A 22,386-nucleotide genomic window follows, 5' to 3' on the forward strand; every position below is an offset into this window, starting at 1 on the left:
GCAAAATCCTGATTTGGGACTGGTAATTTTTCTCTGATTGAACTCCACCAAGTACAATTTTCTGTAAACAAGAATGTGAACAATGATCTGACCACTGGATCAGCTGACCTGTTTGCCAATCAAAAGCAGGGTTGTGTTTCCTTAACCAAGGTAGACCCAAAATTATAGGAAAAGATGGCAATTCAAGACACCAAAATGTTATACTCTCAAAATGCAACACCCCAACCTGACAACCTCAGAGGTTAATGTTAACCCTTTCTGAAGGACAGAATCGTCCACGGCCGTAATGTGTATTGATTCAGACACTGCAGTAGTCTGAATAGATAATTTTTGGGCCAAAGCTAAATCCATAAAATTCCCAACAGCTCCTGAATCAATCATGGCCATACACTCATGCACACTCTCATCAAGATGAATGGAGACTAGTAATATCAATACATTGTTTTGATACCTTGATCGCTTGACTGATCTCCCTCAACCTCAATCAAGCATGGAAGTTTCCCGACCTCTTCCCCTTGTTGAGACAGGACTGAACAACATGACCTGGTTCATTGCAGTAGAAACATAATTCCTCAGTCCTTCTACGATTTTTCTCTCGACTGACGAGAGTTTAGAAGAACCCAACTGCCTGGGTTCAGGTTCTTAAATATTTGAATCAGGAGGCAATGATGTGGTATTAGGAAAAGGTTTAGAAGGTGAACAAGATCTAGGAGGTATAGTAAGCTTAGGTGCCCAATCAGACTTTTGTGTAACCGACCTCTCCAAACGTCTTTCTCTGAGACGTCTATCAATCTGAATGGAGAGACTGATGAGTTCTTGTAGGGTATTGGGCACACCAACCAGAGCAATTTCATATTTGAGAGACTGAGAGAGTCCTAGTCTGAATTGGCACTTAAGGGCAAATTCACCCCAGTGAGCCCACCTCCTGAAATCAGAAACGTAATTCTCCACAGGACGTTTCCCTTGTTTTAAAGTAGTTTAACAAGCCAGGGTCATACACAGAAATCCAGCAGATCCAATCGTGGTACAGACAAGGTTTGTCCAGAGACGAAGTCGTTTAACAAGCCAGGGTCATACACAGAAATCCAGCAGATCCAATTGTGGTACAGATAAGGGTTAGACAAGCCGTAGTCAGGAGGTGAGCCAAAGTCAGCAGGAGAATCAAACAAGGTTCTGAGGCGAGGTTCAAGAGAGGGCTAGACAAAAACGTGGTTAATAGACAAGCAGAACTGGTAACAGGAATCAATCAGAAGTTAAATCACAAAGACAAGTGATGAGTGCTACCCAGTAGCAGCCTAGCAGTTACTATCACGGGTACTGACTGAGAGCACTCACCTGACATTTGAAAAGGAAGCACCCAATTAGTGAGCAGCACAGATCCACGCTGCGGAGATGGCTGTCACTATTTCCTCCTGCGCAGCGCGTACTGGGAGCGAATCCTCCACCCAACCAATCCGCTCCCAGTCGCCTCCTGCGCTCCAGTGACATCATCAGGCTGCCAAGTTGCAGACGTACGCGTTCCAGCTCGCATCTTGGCATTGCCTGAGTCTGCAGCATTACATCTACTTATTGGAACCATTCCTGGGTCTTCCATCTAGGATCTAGGATGCCTCTTTATCCTCTGATCTTCTTCTGTTCACTGAAGTGTCTTCTATACATGTGGGTGGGCATCAACAGTGCCAGCATATAAAAACCCTAACTCAGTACATTCTCTGCAGTTATTTATTCATAGTAAACTGGGGATAAATTGTAAGCAATGTGCCTGAAAAACCATAAAATTACCAACGGCGTTCATACTCCAAAGGAATATACAGGGGATGGCAATAAACATAACTGTTGCATTACGGCCAGGCGGAAAATTGAATCTCCCTGAATTTTTGGTTCTTTTGGAGATAGGCTAGGAAAAATATGCTATGTGGCATTTCGTTTGGAAAAAGGGCATCATTCCAGTGATCAGACAATGAATAGCTCTTTAGCACAGTACATAAGGAGTATTGGTGCTAAGCACACAATGGGCCTGATCCAATTCACTTTTTCTACTAAGTTTTCTCCTAGGAGATCATTTATCATCTTCTGTGTAAAATAACTTTTCAGCACTCTGCAATTGAAAAAGTACCACAATGTAGGTGAAAAGGTATTATTTATTCTGAGAATTGTCCTACTTGTTGGTGGCTTAAAAAGCATTTTATTGACAAGGTGTGAAAATATCACCTAGGAGAAAACTCAGGAGAAATAATGAATTGCATATGGGCCAATGTCTACATAAATAAGAAGAGTCCCTACTTAGTGTCCAGTGATTCAGCCAGGTCTTAACTAGGATACAACATCATATTCAAAGCACATGATCTACTAGAGATTAAGTGAAGCAGAATATCAGAATATTTTGCTTAAAGTGGACCTGAACTCTTCCACAGTACTGAAGAAAAAACAAGATAAATGCTGGCTTCCTCGGCAGAGCAGCTAATTTGTAAACATAGGATGTTAACCCTATGTCTGCTCCCATGAAAGCAGGAAGTAAACAATTGCAGGATTTGTATCAGCTGTAACAAAGAAAAGATTTTCTTTGAACTGTTATCATGCTGTTGCTTATCTTTGAGAGCAGAGAGGAAGTTCTTAGTTCAGGTCCACTTCAAAGTGTTAAAAAACACGGAAATACTGGTTTTAAGGCCTTGTTCACATTGCATTCGGCTCGCGTGTCCGTCCATGTTGGGCTGTTTTTGAGGCGTCTTTTTTTTCAATTCCCGGCGCTTGGGTGGGCAATTCGTTTTTGTGCTTAGTGGTTTTCTAAGCGTTTTTTTTCCGAGCGGTTTTGTAATTCACCTCCTGACGCAAGTCAGGAAGTGAATTCTTTGACCTGGAAAAGAATAAATATAGTGTATTTATTCTTAAAAACCCGATTGCAATCTCTACACAAAGTGATTTTGTGAGCGTTTTGCGTTTCTCCTATACTTTACATTGAGGCGGAATCTCCTCAAAAATGGTCCACGCACCGCTTTACTGAATGGACAGTGCACGATCCGCGCTAAGAACTTTCTCATAGAACATTCATTGCACAAGCGTTTTTTTGGGCGATTTTAAAAAATCGCCTGCGTGTAACAAAAAAAAAACCCGAAAATGCCTACAGTGTGAATGAGCCCTTACTCTTTGGAAGACTTTGTTCCATTTAACTAAAGCTAATTGATAACATTGCCGGTTTGCTGCTCGAATTCAGTCATTACTAGCAAATAAGGTTGAGAAAGTTCTCAACTTCACCTCTGGGTACAGGGGAAGCTTTTAATATTTATTTAGTCTGCACAAACAGCTGAATATGATGCGATAATTTTAGAATGGCAAGGGCAATCTTTTAGTTTTTCCTGTTTAGGACAAAATATATATAATAAATTTCATTTTAAAATGTACATGGCACATATATGTAAATACTGTAAAATGAAAATAAGTTAAAGACAAAACTAAATAATACTGTTCTTCTGGATGCACTGCATTGTCAAGAAATAGTCTCATAAAGATTTATAGAGATTTTTTTTATTTATTTATTTTTTTACAGATTAAATGTGACCAGTATTGGCCAAGTCGAGGTGCAGACACCTATGGAATTATTCAAGTAACACTACTAGACACCATAGAACTGGCAACATTTTGTGTCCGAACATTTTCTTTACATAAGGTACATTTTAAGTCTACCACCATTATAACTTTAGTTATTTTTGGCAGAAATTTACAGTTGTTTTTTCTTCTTATAGAATGGGTCTACTGAAAAGAGAGAGGTCCGACAATTTCAGTTTACAGCCTGGCCAGATCATGGAGTTCCTGAATATCCAACACCATTTCTTGCATTCCTTAGAAGAGTAAAAACATGTAATCCTCCGGATGCAGGGCCAGTTGTTGTTCACTGCAGGTAGAGGAAAACAAAATATTAGAAGTATTTAGGTATTTTTTTAATTATTGTTTTATTGATCAATAAACACAGAACAGCATACACTGCAAGACAGACAATGCAAATATATCCACACGCAGGTGAAACCTGACAAACATAAACATAATGAAATACCCAAAAAAGAAAACAGCTCAGGCCATTAAGTCTTCATACCATGCCAGGAGCACACCGAGACATATCGTTTGGCATATGCATAGCAATACAACTTAGGAGCAGAGAATATGAAGGAAATTCCACCACTACAATATGCAGTGTAAATAACTATAATAGCAGAAACAAATATCCATGAACCAGTAGGTCTTGAGTATTCCAAAATGAATCTGTGACATACATGAAACATCATGTCATGTAAATATCTGTTCATGTGCAAAGAAAATATCTAAAAGCAGCTCTAATGACAATAAAGGATTTGGAAGACCAGGAAACGTCATGCTTTTGCTAATGTATACTGTCACTCCTGTGGAAAGAGACCCAATCATGGTACGACTTTAGAGGTCAAAGGGAACCAGAAGTATTATGCCTAATGCTATGCGTTACACTTCTAGAACCATCTAGTAGAAAAAAACTATGTACTTAGAGGGTGAGCATAATATTTAATATTTTCAGGGGGAGGTAAATAATGACAGCTTAAAATATTTACCATTTATTTTAGGTTTGAGAAGGGTTAGAACCTATGTCTGTTTTATTGAGATATCAGTCCTCTTCAGACACTCTGCCCTCACATGGTTTTACTAGTGAAAAGAAAGGAGTGAAAAGACACTCTTCAACTGTGGTACAGAAAGCAGAATGAACCCTAAAATTTAGTAATTTGTGCATTCAGTTTTAACTGTCCCTTCACTACCTTTGCTGTCATGCCCCGTTGTCTTTTTCGTTCCTGCTACTCACATCTGATGGGACTTTATCCTTGGCAATGTTCTGCTTGTTGCAGAGACTGAATTATGAGATAGTGTTGGCCCTTTGGATAGCTGCTAGCTGTCAGAGTATACTTTGTTTTCACAGCATGGGTCCGCTTGTTGCACTATTTTCATTGTCATTTTCTATGTTAAATAGTTTTATTTTCTCCAGGCATGGTATAATCATTCAGTGGCACTTAAATTTATACTTTATGGTCCTTGGATTTTTTTTTGTGACAACCAGTGGACTGCCATGTTTGAAAAAATTTGGAGGGATCCACAGACTGCTTAGCCATTGTCTCCCTACCCCACCCCCTTTCATGTCCCCCCTTTTCCCCTTGCTTTAGCAATACCTTTATGAATATTGGTCATGCCAATAAAGCTATATTTGATTTGATTTGATTTGGGATTCTCCATCTCCAAACTTTAAGTACACAGCACTGAAGCTCTTGATGCACTGCTATTACATCCCCTTGAAACATCACAGGATCTTTACTAACTCCCCCCCCCCCTCCCCCCATGTTTTAGGGGTTGTGGAGCTATGGGCAGTATTGTGTACATATTTGGGTCTGTATTGAAGCACAGGCCCTGTAGGAAAAAAATGTAATTTACTTGTAAGGGTTACCTCTGTCCCCATCTCATGTACCCCAGCACAAGCTCTCCTCTAAGTGCTGCTGTGCAGGTGCAGAACACTCCCGGCCGAGGGAGTATGTCGGGGAGAAAACTTTTGCTTTTGCTCGTCTCTGGTACACTCTAAAGGTGGCCATACACTTATAGATTTGCAGCAGATTTGACCATCAGATAGATTCCTGTCAGATTGGACTTGACAGGCATCTGCCAGAAATCTATCTGATGTGTGCCACACACTAGGAACAGATTTCCAATAGATTTCAGAATGAAATATTTTTGGAAATCGATCTAAATGCATTATTGGACCATTAGATTCAATGTAACTCTATAGGCTATCGATCTGCAGCCAGCAGCAGATCAACCTAGATTTCCCATCCTGTCAGATAGATCAAATCGATAGAAATTGGCCGCAAATCAATTGAATAGGGAATTTGATAGAATCGATTTCTGATCGATCGATTCTATAGAATCGATCGATGGCTGAAATCAGCCAGTGTATGGGCCCCTTAAGTAAGTTGTGAAGAAATTAAGCTGAATGAAACACTGGGGCATTACGACATCACCCAACAAGGTCCAGAGAAGAAATCCTAGCAGTTTGGCTACACATGAACTGACTGGGGGCTTGGGGAGATAAAGGCATTACTGAAATAGGCTGCAAGTAAGATAGTCAAAAAAAGTTTTTTAGTATAAATAGGTCATAGGCCACCTTATATACAAAAGGAGCTTTATTGATACAAACTACAGACATCATTAAGCAGTATACAAAATGTAAATAGATCACAACATAAATTCACTCATTTAAAAACAAGGAAGCGGATCCTTTTTGCCATAAGACAGCTGTCTAATATTGTAGGGGTGACAGACATAAATCAATGATGATGCATCAACATTAAACACACCAACATTCGTCTGCGCAGTCACACGTGCCACAAATATAGAACGGTGGGGGCCACTTTACATGGGTCTTCTATACAACTGGACAAATTCCTTGCTTTTCGAAAAAGGGTGTCTTTGAAATGTGTCACAAACATTCTTTAACACGGCTACAACCATGGCTTATCTCATCAGTGAAGAGATAGAAGGTGAAATTGAGGCAACCTTTGCTTCGGTTCCGGGGGAGGGGCATGAGGATATGTCTGAGCTAAAGGAGTTGTTCTTTACACATAAATCGTTATTAATACGACAACTCAAGCGCAAATTGAATGCCTCGCTACTGGAATCTTATGCAAAGGCTGGTGTTATACCCGATGGCATATTGGAAAGGATAATCCCGGCCAGCAATCTTCTGACTCCCAGGTTTGTTGAGAAATGGAAGAAGAGTGCATTAGAGAGGGGTATAGAGATCCTAAAAATGATGGCAGAGGAAGAGAGGGAACAACTGAAAGAAGTAAAAGAGGAGGTGATGCAAAGTGCGGCTGCACTTGACAGCCTCAGTTCCCATCCAGATTTTGTGTCCTTTAATGACAGTCTTAAAAAACAAATTGAGAAAATGCAGGCTGTTATTAAGAGACAAAAACAAACACAATTTCAGAAGGACCTTGCTCGGTGGGACTCTGATGAGGCCCTAACTCCAGTCAACAAACTTGAAAAGAAAAAGATTAGACGACGAAAGTGAACCCGGTCAGAGGGGCAGACCAGCCTAGAAGCCTCAAGTTTTGAGACTGATGTCTCTGAGCGTTCTGCCATGGGTAAGAAATCAGTTTCTTTTTTAGGGAACACCTAGAAAAGCAACAGAGTAGGTACAGGGAGAACAAGAGGGGTGGGAGGCGAAAGAGGAAGAGGCAGAGGAGGTGGCAGGAGAGGGAGAATTCAGCAGGCAGAGGGAGAGGAGATGGCCCTAGTGCAGGGACAAATAGTGCAGGCAATGGCAATGAGGTCAACCAAGAGTGGGGCCCCAGGGAAAAGCAAAACTTAGACATCTCTGGGAGTCAGAGGAATGTGGTTAATCTATCTAATTTTGAATTGCAGGAGAGACATGTTTCTATTGAACAAGGGATTGTCCTTTTCACCAACAACCACAGGAGATATTTTTGAGATTTATAAGGATATCTATTTCTACGAAAGGTGTTGCTGAAAATTACATATGGTGGTAAAACACCAGATGTGGAAACAAAAGATGATAAATATGTGAGCCTCAATGTAAATTAACGTGAAGCTTTGTCTGCCCTAGAAGTTTTGTTTGATCAAAACCAAAGCAGTGTACTTGAGCTAGAGGATGACATTTCCCCCTTTGATACCCAATGTAAAGATCTGGAATGCCCCTCTACGGATCCACCAGGTCCCTGCCAGACTCCTGCCCCTTTTCCCCAACCACCAACCTCAAATTTGCATTTGAAGTCTAGTTACATGCCACCTCTGTCACAAAATCGGCACATTACTGTTTTTTTGGATACGATAGAGAAAGAACTGTGGAAATTAAGGTTATATCCATTGGCGAATTTAGGAATTTGAGTGCTGAGGAATTACAGGCCCTTAATGAACTTACTGAAGCCCCTTAGTTAATAATCAGGCCAAGTGATAAAGGGGGAAATGTCGTCCTTATGAATGAAGACATGTATACCAATGAGATAGAGAGACAGCTCAGTGATGTGAACACATACCTGCAGTTAAGGGTGAACCCATTCCCAGATATAAAGGATAAAGTGAATGATCTACTGGACCATGGATTACACCAGGAAATTATTACTAGGGCGGTATGGCAATATTTGAATGTTGATACGTTCAATGTCCCCATTCTGTACACCCTGCCCAAACTACATAAGTCATCTGTATCCCCGTCAGGGCGGCCAATAGTGTCTGTAATTGGGATCCCGACTCAACGCTTGGGTCAATTGATTGACAAAAAATTGAGTCCCCTGGTACAATCGCTGCCGTCGTACGTACAGGACACTCGTGATGTCCTTGGGGTCCTTGCCGGTCTCGAGCTGCCCCCGGGGTCCATCCTTGTTGGAATCGGTGTGGGGTCTTTATAAACGTCGATTCCTCATGAGGATGGTCTCCGGGCAATGTCCTTCTTCCTCCATGAGAGATATCCCCTGGCGGGTACCCACAACTTCGGATCACATTGGGAGGAATTGCGTAATTTACTTACTACCTTTTGCCCGATTTTGACGGCATCTAAGGAGATTGCTGACGTGGTGGGCCCTCGCCCACTCTTGACTGCCACACGAGCACCTAATTTGAAGGATAGACTTGTTCATAATGATGTCCAGACATCTGGCAATACATGGTTACAAAAAAAGAGTCCCCAATGGATCATTCAAGTGCAGTAAATGCGTACTCTGCCCTTACATTGAACGTACTGACAAATTTGAGAATAGTACAGGTGATAAGAGCTATACAATCGGAGGCTTTATCAATTGTGAGACTATACGGGTTGTCTATATGATACAGTGTCCCTGCAAATTAAAATACATTGGAAAAACAAAGAGAGCTATGAAGGACCGGGTCCTTGAGCATTTGAATAAGATCAAGGCGAGGAAACCTACGGGGGTCATTTATGACCACTATCGCAACTGTCATAACAATGATCTGACAGGGACCCTGGTCAAGGGGATTTACAGGTTAAAGATATCATCAAGAAGAGGAGACGTTGATGAGGTGTTGTATTGCAAGGAAGCTTCTGGATCTTCAAACTGAATACTATCGTGCAGATACTGTTTCCCCTCTTGGTTTAAATGCTGAACTTGATCTGTCACTGTTTCTAAGAATTAAGCGATATGATTAGATGTTGTCATCATGTGTACATAGTTTGGGATCTAATTATATATCGCCTGTGATGCGGGGTTATGCTTCAACTTGTGCAGTTCCTGTTAAAGTGTCTACTACTTCATGTATGGTATGTCAATATAGGTGAGGTGCAGTATGTGTGGATCCGCAGTGTATGGTAATGTGCCCGACCACAAATGACTTCTCTATGGTATGATTTCATCTAATAGTATCTTTATTGCTATAATTGTGATGCAATCGCAAGGCTTTTGTGACATGGATTGCGCTATATACAGTGAAAACTGAAAGTAACTTGCCGTGGACTTCTTTGTTGATGGGATCCTTTGTTGCTATACCCGCCCATCAGTTGGCTGATGGTGTAATGGTTAAGGGCTCTGCCTCTGACACAGGAGACCAGGGTTCGAATCTCGGCTCTGCCTGTTCAGTAAGCCAGCACTAATTCAGTAGGAGACCTTTGGCAAGTCTCCCTTACACTGCTACTGCCAATAGAGCGCGCCCTAGTGGCTGCTGCTCTGCTCTGGCGCTTTGAGTCCGCAAGGAGAAAAGCGCAATATAAATGTTATTTGTCTTGTCTTGTCTTGTCTACTATGTTCGCAGTCTATTTGCTGGGAAAGACTAGGTGGGACAAGCCTCTGCTTCAAAAACACTCTGTTATGACCAGGAAGCCACACCCTGAGGTTTTGGCAGCCCTGGGATTCTGTCCTCCACCAGCAGAGGGCTCTGTGGACTGTGAGCAGCCCTTCAGCAAATCCCACATGCATCCTGTTTGCTACCTGGACTATATAAGAACTGCCTTTTCCTTCTGCTGGTTGCCAGAGCTTATTAGTTATTTGCAGCCCTTAGTTTCTGGACAACCTGCTACCTGATCTGTTCCTTGCCCTGAGATTTGTATTTGCCTTTCTGTTGCTGAACCTTGTATTCTTGCCTGACTCTGATTCCTGCCTGCTCCTCTGTACTTTGATTAGTTTGTTGCCTGACCTTGCATTACGTTTTGACTGTGATTTCTGCCTGCTCCCTTTTGGTACTGCGAATATTTGTATATTATTCCCTTATATATTATCCTGTGTATATATTTGTATATATTAGTTAGCTAGATTAGATAGATAGGGTCTTTGGGGTTTTGCACATTTATTTGGTGAAAGCTCTGTATATAGTGTGTGTCGTGCATGTGGTTAGTATCTGCTATGTATATAGTGTGTGTCGTGCATGTGGTTAGTATCTGCTCTGTATATAGTGTGTGTGGTGCATGTGATTTGCATCTTGTTTGTTTGCACGATTTGGTCATAATAAACCATTATTGCACATTATTCCTTGTTTCAGTGTCTGTATTGCTGCACACTGTGGTCATCACCTGTTCCTCCATTCAGGTTTCTAACAGTAAGCTCTGGCCATATATACACTGACCACTGCAGCTATGCTGCACACTGATACCTGTTCTGTCCAAAAATGGATCTGCAACAAATTGATTATTATGCATTGCCTGCTGATGAGGATGAAGCTGAGTGTCATGCAGATTTTGCTGATTTCTCTAAAGTTGAATTGCAGCAGTTGATTAGCCAGACATATAGTTATGTCAAATTAGGAATATTTCGTACACAAGCTATTGAAAATGTAGCCAGGATCTGGAATGATCTTGCATACCTCCAAAATAGCAAAAGTTTTGCGTGCAACCTGATTCTGACCAAGGTATAGTCAATGATTATGATCCACCTATTGACAATTATGCTATAGAAGCTCTGATTAACTTGTTTGAGGATGACTGGGAATATTTTCTTAATCATTACTCAAACAAAGGTAAACAGACCGTGCAGGCTTGCATAGATTCCCTCCAGTCCCTGATCACTCAGGGAATATGCAAGTATGGGAAAGCCTCCCTTCTGTTAAACGCTTGGCAGAAGATTATTTCTGCAGGTTCCACAACCCTTGCCTCACCTGTTGTGAATCCAGTTCAGGTTGATTTGACCTCAGAACAAGTGAACATGTACTTCAGTTATTTAAAGAGAGATAAAAAATGCCTTTTTGAATCTTATAAAAGACAATGCTTTCAGTTTGTAAGGGGGTGTAAGTGTGCAGTCGAGAATCTGTTGTCTGAAAGAAAATGTAAGCCTGAGTCAGCCCATGCTTTGATCAATGCATATTCAGAAATGTTGTCATTATGCACACCTCCTGTTAACCCTCTGAATGCCGCTCACCTAGTTCAGAACTCCCAGTCCACTGCAGTTAAACAGACCCAATTTCAGTCTCCCAGCAAAGAAGAATTTCATTTTATTTTTGACTCTGAACTAATTGATGATTTTTTTGATTTTCTGAGAAAGGATAGAAAAGGATTTATGAATTATTACTGTGAGAAAAGTGAAGGTTTTGTGTCTGCTTGTATACATGCAATTGGGTCATTGATTGTGCATAGGCTTGGCAAGTATGCAGTGGCGTACCGTCCATTGGGCGCAGAGGGGCGTGCCGCTCCGGGTGACAGGCAGGGAGGGGGGTGTCAAAGAGGCCAGCCCAACCTATTACATATCAAGCCAGCAGTACCTGCTCCGCCTCCCTCTGCATTGCTTGGCTGCAGCTGGCTTAGACCCCCGTCGCCCCGCCTCCCTCACCTCGGCTGTCAGTTCAGCTTCCGCCTTCTGCGGAAGCCGCCTGGAGCTGCGCATGGGACACACGTGGGATCTCTGCCATGATCCCTGGCACCATTGCTGCTGTTGCCGCCGCCGCCACCACGTCACCGCCACAACCTGGGCTGGGACCATCACCCGATGCTGCCAAGCGAGGACTTGCTCTGTGCCCCCTAACTTCCAGGCTCACGGGGAACCCACAGGCAGGCCCATGCACGCTGTACCTCCTCCACCACTACGGCCATGACAGCCAGAGAAGCCGCCACCTGCCACTTCCTTGCTGCTGCTCATCTCCCGGCTAGCTCGGCCACCCAGGCACACAATCGTCGAACACCACCACGGGCAGGTAAGCCGCAACACCTTCCGCTGCGGGCAATGCATCAATGGACAACCCTGCCGGCTGCCAGAGTCTCTCTCTCCTGTCTCTCTTGCTTCCTCCTCTCTCTCCGCTCTCTCTTACTCCTGTTTCTCTCTCTCTCTCTCTCCCCCTCCCTCCTGTCTCTCTCTCCCTCCCTCCTGTCTCTCTCTCCCTCTCTCCCTCCCTCCCTCCTCTCTCTCTCTCTCCCTCCCTCCTGTCTCTCTCTCTCCCTCCTGTCTCTCTCTCCCCCTCCCTCCTGTCTCTCTCTCTCCCTCCCTCCTGTCTCTCTCTCTCTCCCTCCCTCCTGTCTCTCTCTCTCTCCCTCCCTCCTGTCTCTCTCTCCCTCCTGTCTCTCTCTCTCTCTCTCTCTCTCCCTCCCTCCTGTCTCTCTCTCTCTCTTTCTCTCTCTCCCTCCTGTCTCTCTCTCTCTCTCTCTCTCTCTCTCTCTCTCCCTCCTGTCTCTCTCTCTCTCTCCCTCCTGTCTCTCTCTCTCTCCCTCCTGTCTCTCTCTCTCTCCCTCCTGTCTCTCTCTCTCTCCCTCCCTCATGTCTCTCTCTCTCTCCCTCCCTCCTGTCTCTCTCTCTCTCTCCCTCCCTCCTGTCTCTCTCTCTCTCTCTCCCTCCCTCCTGTCTCTCTCTCTCTCCCTCCCTCCTGTCTCTCTCTCTCTCCCTCCCTCCTGTGTCTGTCTCTCTCTCTCTCCCTCCTGTGTCTGTCTCTCTCTCTCTCTCCCTCCCGTGTCTGTCTCTCTCTCTCTCTCTCTCCCTCCTGTGTCTGTCTCTCTCTCTCTCTCTCTCTCCCTCCTGTGTCTGTCTCTCTCTCTCTCTCTCTCTCCCTCCTGTGTCTGTCTCTCTCTCTCTCTCCCTCCTGTGTCTGTCTCTCTCTCTCTCTCCCTCCTGTGTCTGTCTCTCTCTCCCTCCTGTGTCTGTCTCTCTCTCTCTCTCTCTCCCTCCTGTGTCTGTCTCTCTCTCTCTCTCTCTCTCTCTCCCTCCCGTGTCTCTCTCTCTCTCTCTCCCTCCCTCCTGTCTCTCTCTCCCTCCTGTCTCTCTCTCTCTCTCTCTCTCTCCCCCTCTCTCTCTGCTCTACCTTTCTCCCTCCGCTCTCTCTCGCCTGTCTCTCTCTCCCTCCCTCCACTCTATCTCTCTCCTGTCTATCTGTCCCTCCCGTCTCTGTCCCTCCTCTATCTCTTCCTTCTGTCTCTCTGTTCCTCCTGTCTCTCTCTTCCTCCTGTCTCTCTCTTCTCTCATTTCCTTCTGTCTTTCTCTTCTGTCTCTCCCTGCTTGCTCTCTCTCTCTCTCTCTCTCTCTCTCTCTCACTCACATGTCATTCCCTCCTGTTTCTCTCTCTCTCCCCTATGTCATTCCCTCCTTTCTCTCTCGTGTCTCTCTCTGTCTCTCCCTTCTGTCTCCCTCTGCTCTCTCCCTCCTCTCTCTCTCTTCCCCTGTATTTCCCTCTGTCTCTCCCTTCTGTCTCCCTCTGCTCTCTTCCCCTGTATTTCCCTCTGTCTCTCTCTGTCTCCTGTCTTTCCTCTGTCTCTCCCTCCTGTCTCTCTCTGCTCTGTCTATCTCCACTCTCTCTTCCTCCTGTTTCTCCCTCTATCTCTCCTCTGTCTCTTCCTCCTTTCTCTCTCTTTGTTCTGTCTCTCCCTCCTGTCTCCGCTCTCTCTTCCCCTGTATTTCCCTCTGTCTCCTGTCTCTTTCCTCTGTCTCTCCGTCCTGTCTCTCTCTCTCTCTCTCTCTCTGCTCTGTCTCTCTCCACTCTCTCTTCCTCCTGTCTCTCCCTCTCTCTCTCTGCTCTCTCTCTCTCTCCTCTCTCTCTCTGCTCTGTCTCCTCTCTCTCTTCCTCCTGTGTCTCTCTCTCTCTCTCTCTCCTCTGTCTCACTCCACTCTCTCTTCCTCCTGTCTCTCTATCTCTGCTCTGTCTTTCTCCTCTCTCTCTTCCTCCTGTCTCTCCCTCTCTCTCTCTCTCTCTTCCTCCTGTCTCTCCCTCTCTCTCTCTTCCTCCTGTCTCTCTCTCTCTCTGTCTCTTTCCCTCCTCTGTCTCTGCTCTGTCTCTCTCCTCTGTCTCTCTCTCTGCACTCTCTTCCTCCTGTCTCTCTCTCCTCTGTCTCACATTTCTGTGTTTCTATTTGCCTCCTGTCTTCTCTCACGTTTCTGTGTGGTGTGCATGTGTACACCTGTCTCTCCCTCTTGTGTGTCTCCGCTCTCTCATCCTCCTGTCTCTCCATCTGTCTCTCTCTCTCTGCTCTCTCTCCCTCCTGTCTCTCTCTGCTCTCTCCCTCCTGTCTCTCTCCGCTCCCTCTTCCTCCTGTCTCTCTCCTCTGTTCTCTGTGTCTCAGTCTCTTCTTCCTGTCCTCTCTCTCCTGGGGGTCACTCAATCAGAATTAAATTGGCTATATGAAGGGGGGAGCTAACCGAATACACTGGAGATCTGACTATGTACAGGGGGATCTGACTATATACAATGGTTATGTACAGGGGGGATCTGACTATACTATTGCCTTTACAGGGGGATTTGACTATATACAATGGCTATGTACTGGGTGGATCTGACTATAAACTGGCTATGTACAGGGGGATCTAACTGTATACATTGGCTATATACGGGGAGGATCTGAATATATACACTGGCTATATACTAAAGGTTGGGGGGGTGTCTGGTTATAGGTTGGTTACCAATCCAAAATGGGGGGTTATCTAGTTACCTATCCTATAAATGGTGGGGGTCATCTGGCTACCTGTGCTATATACTGCTACATCATGTGTATTCTGTAGGGAAACACTGCGTAATGTGACTACTACACTACCTATACTGGGGGCAACAATTCCGGGCATTACCCGCCGTGGTGCGCTTAGCATGCCACACTCCTTTGCTTTTTTTTAGTGGGGGGGGGTGTAATTTAATACCGAGCACCGGGTGTCAAATGCCCTAGGTACGCCACTGCAAGTATGAATCCGCTTCTGCCTTAATTGCTGCTTATTCATAAATCCTGCAGTTAAAGAATTCTTCTGTTAACCCTCTGAGTGTCTCTCATCAAGTTCAGAACCCTCTGCCCACAGCATTTAAACAGCATAAAAGTCAATCATCCATCAAGAAACACTTTGACTTAATTTTCAATTCTGATCAGATCGTTTTATATCAATATTTGAGGAGAGACAAACGAGGGTGTTTTGAATTTTACTCGGAGAAATGTGAATCATATGTGTCTGCCTGTATACGTGCAACAGAGTCTTTGATGGTGCATAAGCTATGCAAGCGTGAATTTGCTTCTGCATTGATTACGATCTGGTGTGAGATCCTTTCTTCCTGTTTCCACTCTCCTCCTTCTGCTCACTCTCCATACATTTCTAACCATGTACAGAGCTCAGAGTCTGTAAAAAAGAAAAAGTCCAAGAAATTACAAACAGCCATTCGGTCCACACCTTGGTCATGGCAGTGTCCAGTTACCTACAGCCTCTATTACTCCAGTCAGTTTCTGTCCGCTGCAGCCTCCAGTCATCTTACCTACCCTGCAGCCTCCAACCGACTCCTGTCTGGTGCAGCCTCCAACCGACTCCTGTCTGGTGCAGCCTCCAACCGACTCCTGTCTGGTGCAACCTCCAACCGACTCCTGTCTGGTGCAGCCTCCAACCGACTCCTGTCTGGTGCAGCCTCCAACCGACTCCTGTCTGGTGCAGCCTCCAACCGACTCCTGTCTGGTGCAGCCTCCAACCGACTCCTGTCTGGTGCAGCCTCCAACCGACTCCTGTCTGGTGCAGCCTCCAACCGACTCCTGTCTGGTGCAGCCTTCAACTGCCTCCTGTCTGGTGCAGCCTCCAGCTGATTTCCCTCTGATACAGACTTTAGCTTTTCTTTCTTAATTATTAAAGATCTTGCTTGCAACAAATCCAGAATCCAATCCAGCTCTTTGTTCCACAGAATCTTGCATCCAGTCTACAGAACTTTGTTTCCAGCCCGCACAGGCTCCGCTCCAGCCCGCACAGGCTCCGCTCCAGCCCGCACAGGCTCCGTTCCAGCCCGCACAGACTTTGCTCCAGCCCGCACAGACTGTATCAGGGTGCTCAGCCAATGGCCCAGCGAGATGCTCAGCCAACGGCCCAGCCAGGTGCTCAGCCAACGGAAAAAATCCCTGAAGCTCTCCAGCCTGTTGCCACCCTGTCTAAAGCTCTCCAGCCTGTTGCCACCCTGTCTGAAGCTCTCCAGCCTGTTGCCACCCTGTCTGAAGCTCTCCAGCCTTTTGCCACCCTGTCTAAAGCTCTCCAGCCTGTTGACACCCTGTCTGAAGCTCTCCAGCCTGTTGACACCCTGTCTGAAGCTCTCCAGCCTGTTGACACCCTGTCTGAAGCTCTCCAGCCTGTTGACACCCTGTCTGAAGCTCTCCAGCCTGTTGACACCCTGTCTGAAGCTCTCCAGCCTGTTGACACCCTGTCTGAAGCTCTCCAGCCTGTTGACACCCTGTCTGAAGCTCTCCAGCCTGTTGACACTCTGTCTGAAGCTCTCCAGCCTGTTGACACCCTGTCTGAAGCTCTCCAGCCTGTTGACACCCTGTCTGAAGCTCTCCAGCCTGTTGACACCCTGTCTGAAGCTCTCCAGCCTGTTGACACCCTGTCTAAAGCTACTCTGCCTGCCGTACTATCTGAAGTTTTTCAGTCTGCTGCCCAGCCGTCACAGACTCCTGCCGCTGCCCAGCCGTCACAGACTCCTGCCACTGCCCAGCCGTCACAGACTCCTGCCGCTGCCCAGCCGTCACAGACTCCTGCCGCTGCCCAGCCGTCACAGACTCCTGCCGCTGCCCAGCCATCAGACTCCTGCCGCTCCTGATGGTGCCAAATCTGCAGTCTGACCTGTTGGTACCAAGTCCGTTGCCTCACCTGATGCCTTCCAGCTTCCTGCTCCTCCTGAGACCTGCCGATCTGTTGTCCAGCCTAATGTCTACCACTAAAATAACAAAAAACCTCAGAGATCAATGACTGATATATGAAATATGTGTATTATGAAAATCACATCACATAAATTACACACAGTATACCATGATCCCCAAATATTGCACCATCCCTTTAAAATCCATGAAGTATACACCTGAGCATCTAACTGGACTAACATATGCACTATTATGTCACTATAATCACATTTCCTATGCAGTTCAATCAAACAGGGTTATGAGTTCTCTGCCTAACTAGCAGCTAATACTTATCACCTCAGCACAGTCTGTGTGTAGCTCTGATTTTCCTAGCACAGTCAAAGAGAGTGCAGTTTATTGCTGGATACTGAGGTCCCAAACAGAACTGCTTCACTGAAAAAAAGCACGTGCAAAAAATAGTAAGCATATGCAATTCATCTGGCCAGGATGCAGTGTGTCTCACCATACTTCACCATTCCCTGTGCACCCGGGAAGGGCCTTTAACAAACTCTGTCCCAAGAGACCAAGCACCTCTTCAGTATAGCAGTGCAGTTGCAGCAACAGCCTGGCCCCAGTACAAATGTCCTCAGCACGGGCATCCCCACTGCTTACAGGGTCTTACTGGCTGTGCACACTGATCTTCCGTTCCTCTGCCCCCTCTCTCACCATGAGGCAGGGGTGTAGCAAGCTGCAAACAATGTATCAGTTCTGAAGTCTCTCCAAACGGCTCTTCTGAGTATGGTGACTCACACAGATCAAACTAGTGGACCGGTTTCATCAAATCAACTTTGATTTCTTCAGCACTCATGGCAAAAAGCTCTCTTGCTCCATCTTGTGGCTGTTTTTATACATGCATGAATGTTTATCATCCAAATTTATGTAACGTGCTCTCTAACACCATCTTGTGGTTGCTTTTTATGCATGCACGTTGTCTGTCATATCCAGGCCATCGAAGACAGCTGTCTGCCTGTACTCTTACTCTCTCTGCTGGGTTGATAATTGTACTCATTCAATACAGCACTATGCCTTCACCTAATACATCTCACATGTCTCTAAAATGCGGAGGGAGGGGACCCCACATGGCAGGACCCCGAAAAACTCACCAAACCCCAACCCAAACCCTTCCAGCACATAAAATACCCTATGAGAGATTGTCAGATCTATATTTGGGAATTTTGCTGGCAGGAAAAAGACTCCACATCAATATGGACACACACAGGGCCCTATCTCTTATTTTCCCCCCTAGGAAAGGCGGTTTGGTGACCCGAACACGGATTTAAAGAAAAACTCCTAAATTAAAATCCACATTTATTCCCCTTGGTTTTAGGGCCTTACATTTATAAATCCACATGCATTCTTTCTGCAACAAGATTCTATCAAAATCCCCCCTTCTGGGACTAATATTTAATTTGTAAATCCCCCTAAATTTTATTCCTTTAGGGTCACTGTGGTGGCACTCCATAAAATGTTGTGCCACTGCACTATCCATATTTTTAGCCTTAAAGGGAACCTTAACTGAACGGGGGGTATAGAGTTTTACTTACCTGGGGCTATTACCAGCCCCCTGCAGCAGTCCTGTGCCCTCGGCGCCGCTCTGGAATCCTCTGGTCCCCCACTGTCACTTAGTTTCGTTTTTGACGACTCACCAGTCGCCGGCCGCCATGCGTATTATTGGACGCATTCACCAATGCAATTAGCGCTATTGCGGACCGCAACGCGTACAAAAATACGCGTTGCCGCATATCTACGCGTGCGGAATGCGGCAACGCGTATTTTTGTACGCGTTGCGGTCCGCAGTAGCGCTAATTGCATTGGTGAATGCGACCAATAATACGCATGGCGGCCGGCGACTGGTGAGTCGTCAAAAACGAAACTAAGTGACAGCGGGGGACCAGAGGATTCCAGAGCGGCGCCGAGGGCACAGGACTGCTGCAGGGGGCTGGCAATGGCCCCAGGTAAGTAAAACTCTATACCCCCCGTTCAGTTAAGGTTCCCTTTAATATTCTTTATATGCTCTCCTATCCGTGTTTCCAGGTCCCTCCCCGTCTTTCCTATGTACATTTTGTTGCAAGGACAAATCAGCTGATAGATTACTTTTGTTGTAGCACATGAGATATAATCTCGTATTTTGAACTGAGCTGTACCTGTGCTATCCATGAAGGTATCACCTTCTATCACATATTTACACAATCTGCAATTCTGACATTTAAACATCTCCTTTCTCCTCATAGGGGTACCTCTATGTCTTTGGAACTCACTTCTTACTAGCAAATCATTAAGACTACTGCTTCTTTTCGCCGTCACGTGTGGTGTCGTCCCCACTATTTCTGCTATGTCTCGGTCCAGGGCTGCCATACTTGGTAATCAATCTAACCGGGTCATTAACACTCTGTTCTCCCCTACTTGGCTCCTTTTTTACCAATAGGGACTCCCTGTCTGTTTGCAAAGCTCTAACATAAGCTTTCTTATTCATCCTATTAGGGTAGCCCCTCTCTTTCATTCCCTGTCTCAGGGCATATGCCTCCTCCTTAAACAAATCCACAGTTGCGCAATTGCGCTTTATCCTCAAGAACTCCCCTGTTGGCACTGACCTTATTTGACACCCCAAGTGGTGGCTTGAAGCATGCAGTAGTGTATTGCCACACCCTGTCCAAAGCTACTCTGCCTGCCGTACTATCTGAAGTTTTTCAGTCTGCTGCCCAGCCGTCACAGACTCCTGCCGCTGCCCAGCCGTCACAGACTCCTGCCGCTCCTTATGGTGCCAAATCTGCAGTCTGTCCTGTTGGTACCAAGTCCGTTGCCTCACCTGATGCCTTCCAGTTTCCTGCTCCTCCTGAGACCTGCCGATCTGTTGTCCAGCCTAATGTCTACCACTGTTCTGCTCAGCCTGATCCTGTGCAGTCTCTTGCCAAGCCTGACGGTGCCTGCCAGTCTTCTGCTAACCCTGATGCCTGCCAGTTTCCTGTCCAGCCTGATATCCACCAGTCTCCTGCTCAGCCTGATGGCATCCGATTTGCTGCCCAGCCTGACGGTTTTCTATCCAATGATCTGCCTGTTGGTGTCCAGCCTGCTGCCTTTCCTGATACCTGCCAGTCCTCTGCTCTGCCCGAGACCTGCCAGCCTGTTTCCTTGCTTGAGGTTATCCAGTCCCCCATTGTATCTACCTCCGTGTTTGATGATTTCCAATCAGTGTTTCAGTTTCCTGAAATACAATTTCCAAAGTGGTCTATTGTCTTAAGAATGCTGGTCATATTTTGGTTGGCATGGTTTCCCTTCCTACCCACCCAGAATTGCCATTTGCGATTTGCTGTCATACTTGCTACTTTTTGGATCCTGCCTGATGTGTACAGGTTCTTTGTGCAATCTGCCTCCCTGCCTGGTAAAGTTTCAAAGTTTAAATTATTTCCCTCCCTGCCCACCCTGTTTTGGCATCTGTGGTCCACCCCGCCAAGGCATTACTTGCATAAGGTTTCCTGGGACCCTGGCGGGGGTTTTCTAAAGACATTGTGGAGCGTCCTGAGGCCGCTCCTCAAGGGGGGGGGGGGGGTATGTTACGAACTGTGTGCTGCTTTGTCCCTGCCTGCTGGTGGTTGTGTTTACTTGGACTTCCTTGGACTTTGCACTATGCCACCAGGAGGGGGCTTTATGGACATGTAGCAGCCCTGGGATTCTGTCCTCCACCAGCAGAGGGCTCTGTGGACTATGTGCAGCCCTTCAGCAATTCCCACATGCATCCTGTTTGCTACCTGGACTATATAAGAACTTCCTTTTCCTCCTGCTGGTTGCCAGAGCTTAGTAGTTATTTGCAGCCCTGAGTTTCTGGACAACCTGCTACCTGATCTGTTCCTTGCCCTGTATTTGCCTTTCTTGCCTTTCTGTTGCTGAACCTTGTATTCTTGCCTGACTCTGATTCCTGCCTGCTCCTCTGTACTTTGATTAGTTTGTTGCCTGACTTTGCATTACGTTTTGACTGATTTCTGCCAGCTCCCTTTTGGTACTGCAATTATTTGTATATTATTCCTGTATATATTATCCTGTGTATATATTAGTTAGCTAGATTAGATAGATAGGGTCTTTGGGGTTTTGCACATTTATTTAGTGAAAGCTCTGTATATAGTGTGTGTCGTGCATGTGGTTAGTATCTGCTATGTATATAGTGTGTGTCGTGCATGTGGTTAGTATCTGCTCTGTATATAGTGTGTGTGGTGCATGTGATTTGCATCTTGTTTGTTTGCACGATTTGGTCATAATAAACCATTATTGCACATTATTCCTTGTTTCAGTGTCTGTATTGCTGCACACTGTGGTCATCACCTGTTCCTCCATTCAGGTTTGTAACAGGATGCGAAACATAGGTGGGCAGAGCCGAGGCAGCAGGTCTGAGGTGTGACGTCACTGCGCGTCTGGCGGACTTTCATTCACGGAGGTGCCGCTTTGATGTTTTGGCGTCCATGCGCCACACGCTCCATTGCACTCCACGTATGGGAGAGTTTCTACACTACAGCAGCCAGCTTCATGCCCTGATCGGCAGCTCTTTGCTATCATCTTGAGCGGCAGAGCGCCCCGAGTAGTCGGGCTGACTGTGTAATACGCATAGGAGGGAGAAGATCGTGTGAGGAACGGGTGGTGAGAGCACTTAGTGCAATGGCTCAATTTGCTATCTATTTATGCTTTGGCCTACCAACACTAATTCAGCTTGCTTTGCAAGTATACAGGTAGTCCCCGGTTAACGAACGAGATAGGGACTGTAGGCTTGTTCTTAACCTGAATCTGTCCTTAAGTCGGGGAGCTGTGCCTTCTCTGTGCCTTGTGCTTCCAGTGTTCCCCCTCTGTGTCTCTCGTGCCCCCCTCTGTGTCTCTCGTGTCCCCTAATGCAGAGTATGCGCAGCGGGCGCAACAAGTCTAACCTTCCATGGCGGCTCCGGGCCAATGAGCGGCATCCTCTCACCCCTCAATGTTCCTCCCGGCGGCTTCACTAGCGTCGCATAATGACGCAACAGAAGGAGCCGCGGAGTCTCCTTCTGATTGCGTCATTACGCGACGCTAGTGAAGCCACTGGGAGGAACATTGAGGGGTGAGAGGACGCCACTGATTGGCCCGGAGCCACCATGGAAGGTGAGACTTGTTGCGCCTTCCGCTGCGCATACTCTGCATTAGGAAAGTGGGCACAAGAGGTAGTCCCCGGGCTGCGTGACGTCATCGCGGCGGGTCGGCAGAGCGTTCGTATCGGCGGGTCGTTCGTAAGTCGGGCGTTTGTAACCCAGGGACTACCTGTATTGCCTCTGTTGGCTCAGTAACCTCTCAGGAACTGTGCTTTTTGGCTCACTGCA

At 46.1% G+C, this 22,386-nt stretch overlaps 1 protein-coding gene and 1 long non-coding RNA gene across 2 annotated transcripts in view; one reads left to right on the top strand and one right to left on the bottom strand.

The window, feature by feature from the left end:
• LOC137509805 (receptor-type tyrosine-protein phosphatase S-like) overlaps positions 1-22,386 on the top strand; it is a 782,862-nt gene that overhangs the window by 681,174 nt on the left and 79,302 nt on the right. The window contains exons 27-28 of the mRNA XM_068233857.1: positions 3,545-3,664; positions 3,741-3,895. Of these exons, the coding sequence (XP_068089958.1) occupies positions 3,545-3,664; positions 3,741-3,895 (275 nt within the window). The remainder of the gene's footprint in view (positions 1-3,544; positions 3,665-3,740; positions 3,896-22,386) is intronic.
• LOC137509821 (uncharacterized) overlaps positions 3,551-22,386 on the bottom strand; it is a 229,904-nt gene continuing 211,068 nt past the window's right edge. The window contains exon 3 of the long non-coding RNA XR_011020499.1: positions 3,551-3,889. This is a non-coding gene — a long non-coding RNA (uncharacterized lncRNA). The remainder of the gene's footprint in view (positions 3,890-22,386) is intronic.

Source organism: Hyperolius riggenbachi, chromosome 1 (assembly GCF_040937935.1).
Source record: "Hyperolius riggenbachi isolate aHypRig1 chromosome 1, aHypRig1.pri, whole genome shotgun sequence".
NCBI classification, from domain to species: domain Eukaryota; kingdom Metazoa; phylum Chordata; class Amphibia; order Anura; family Hyperoliidae; genus Hyperolius; species Hyperolius riggenbachi.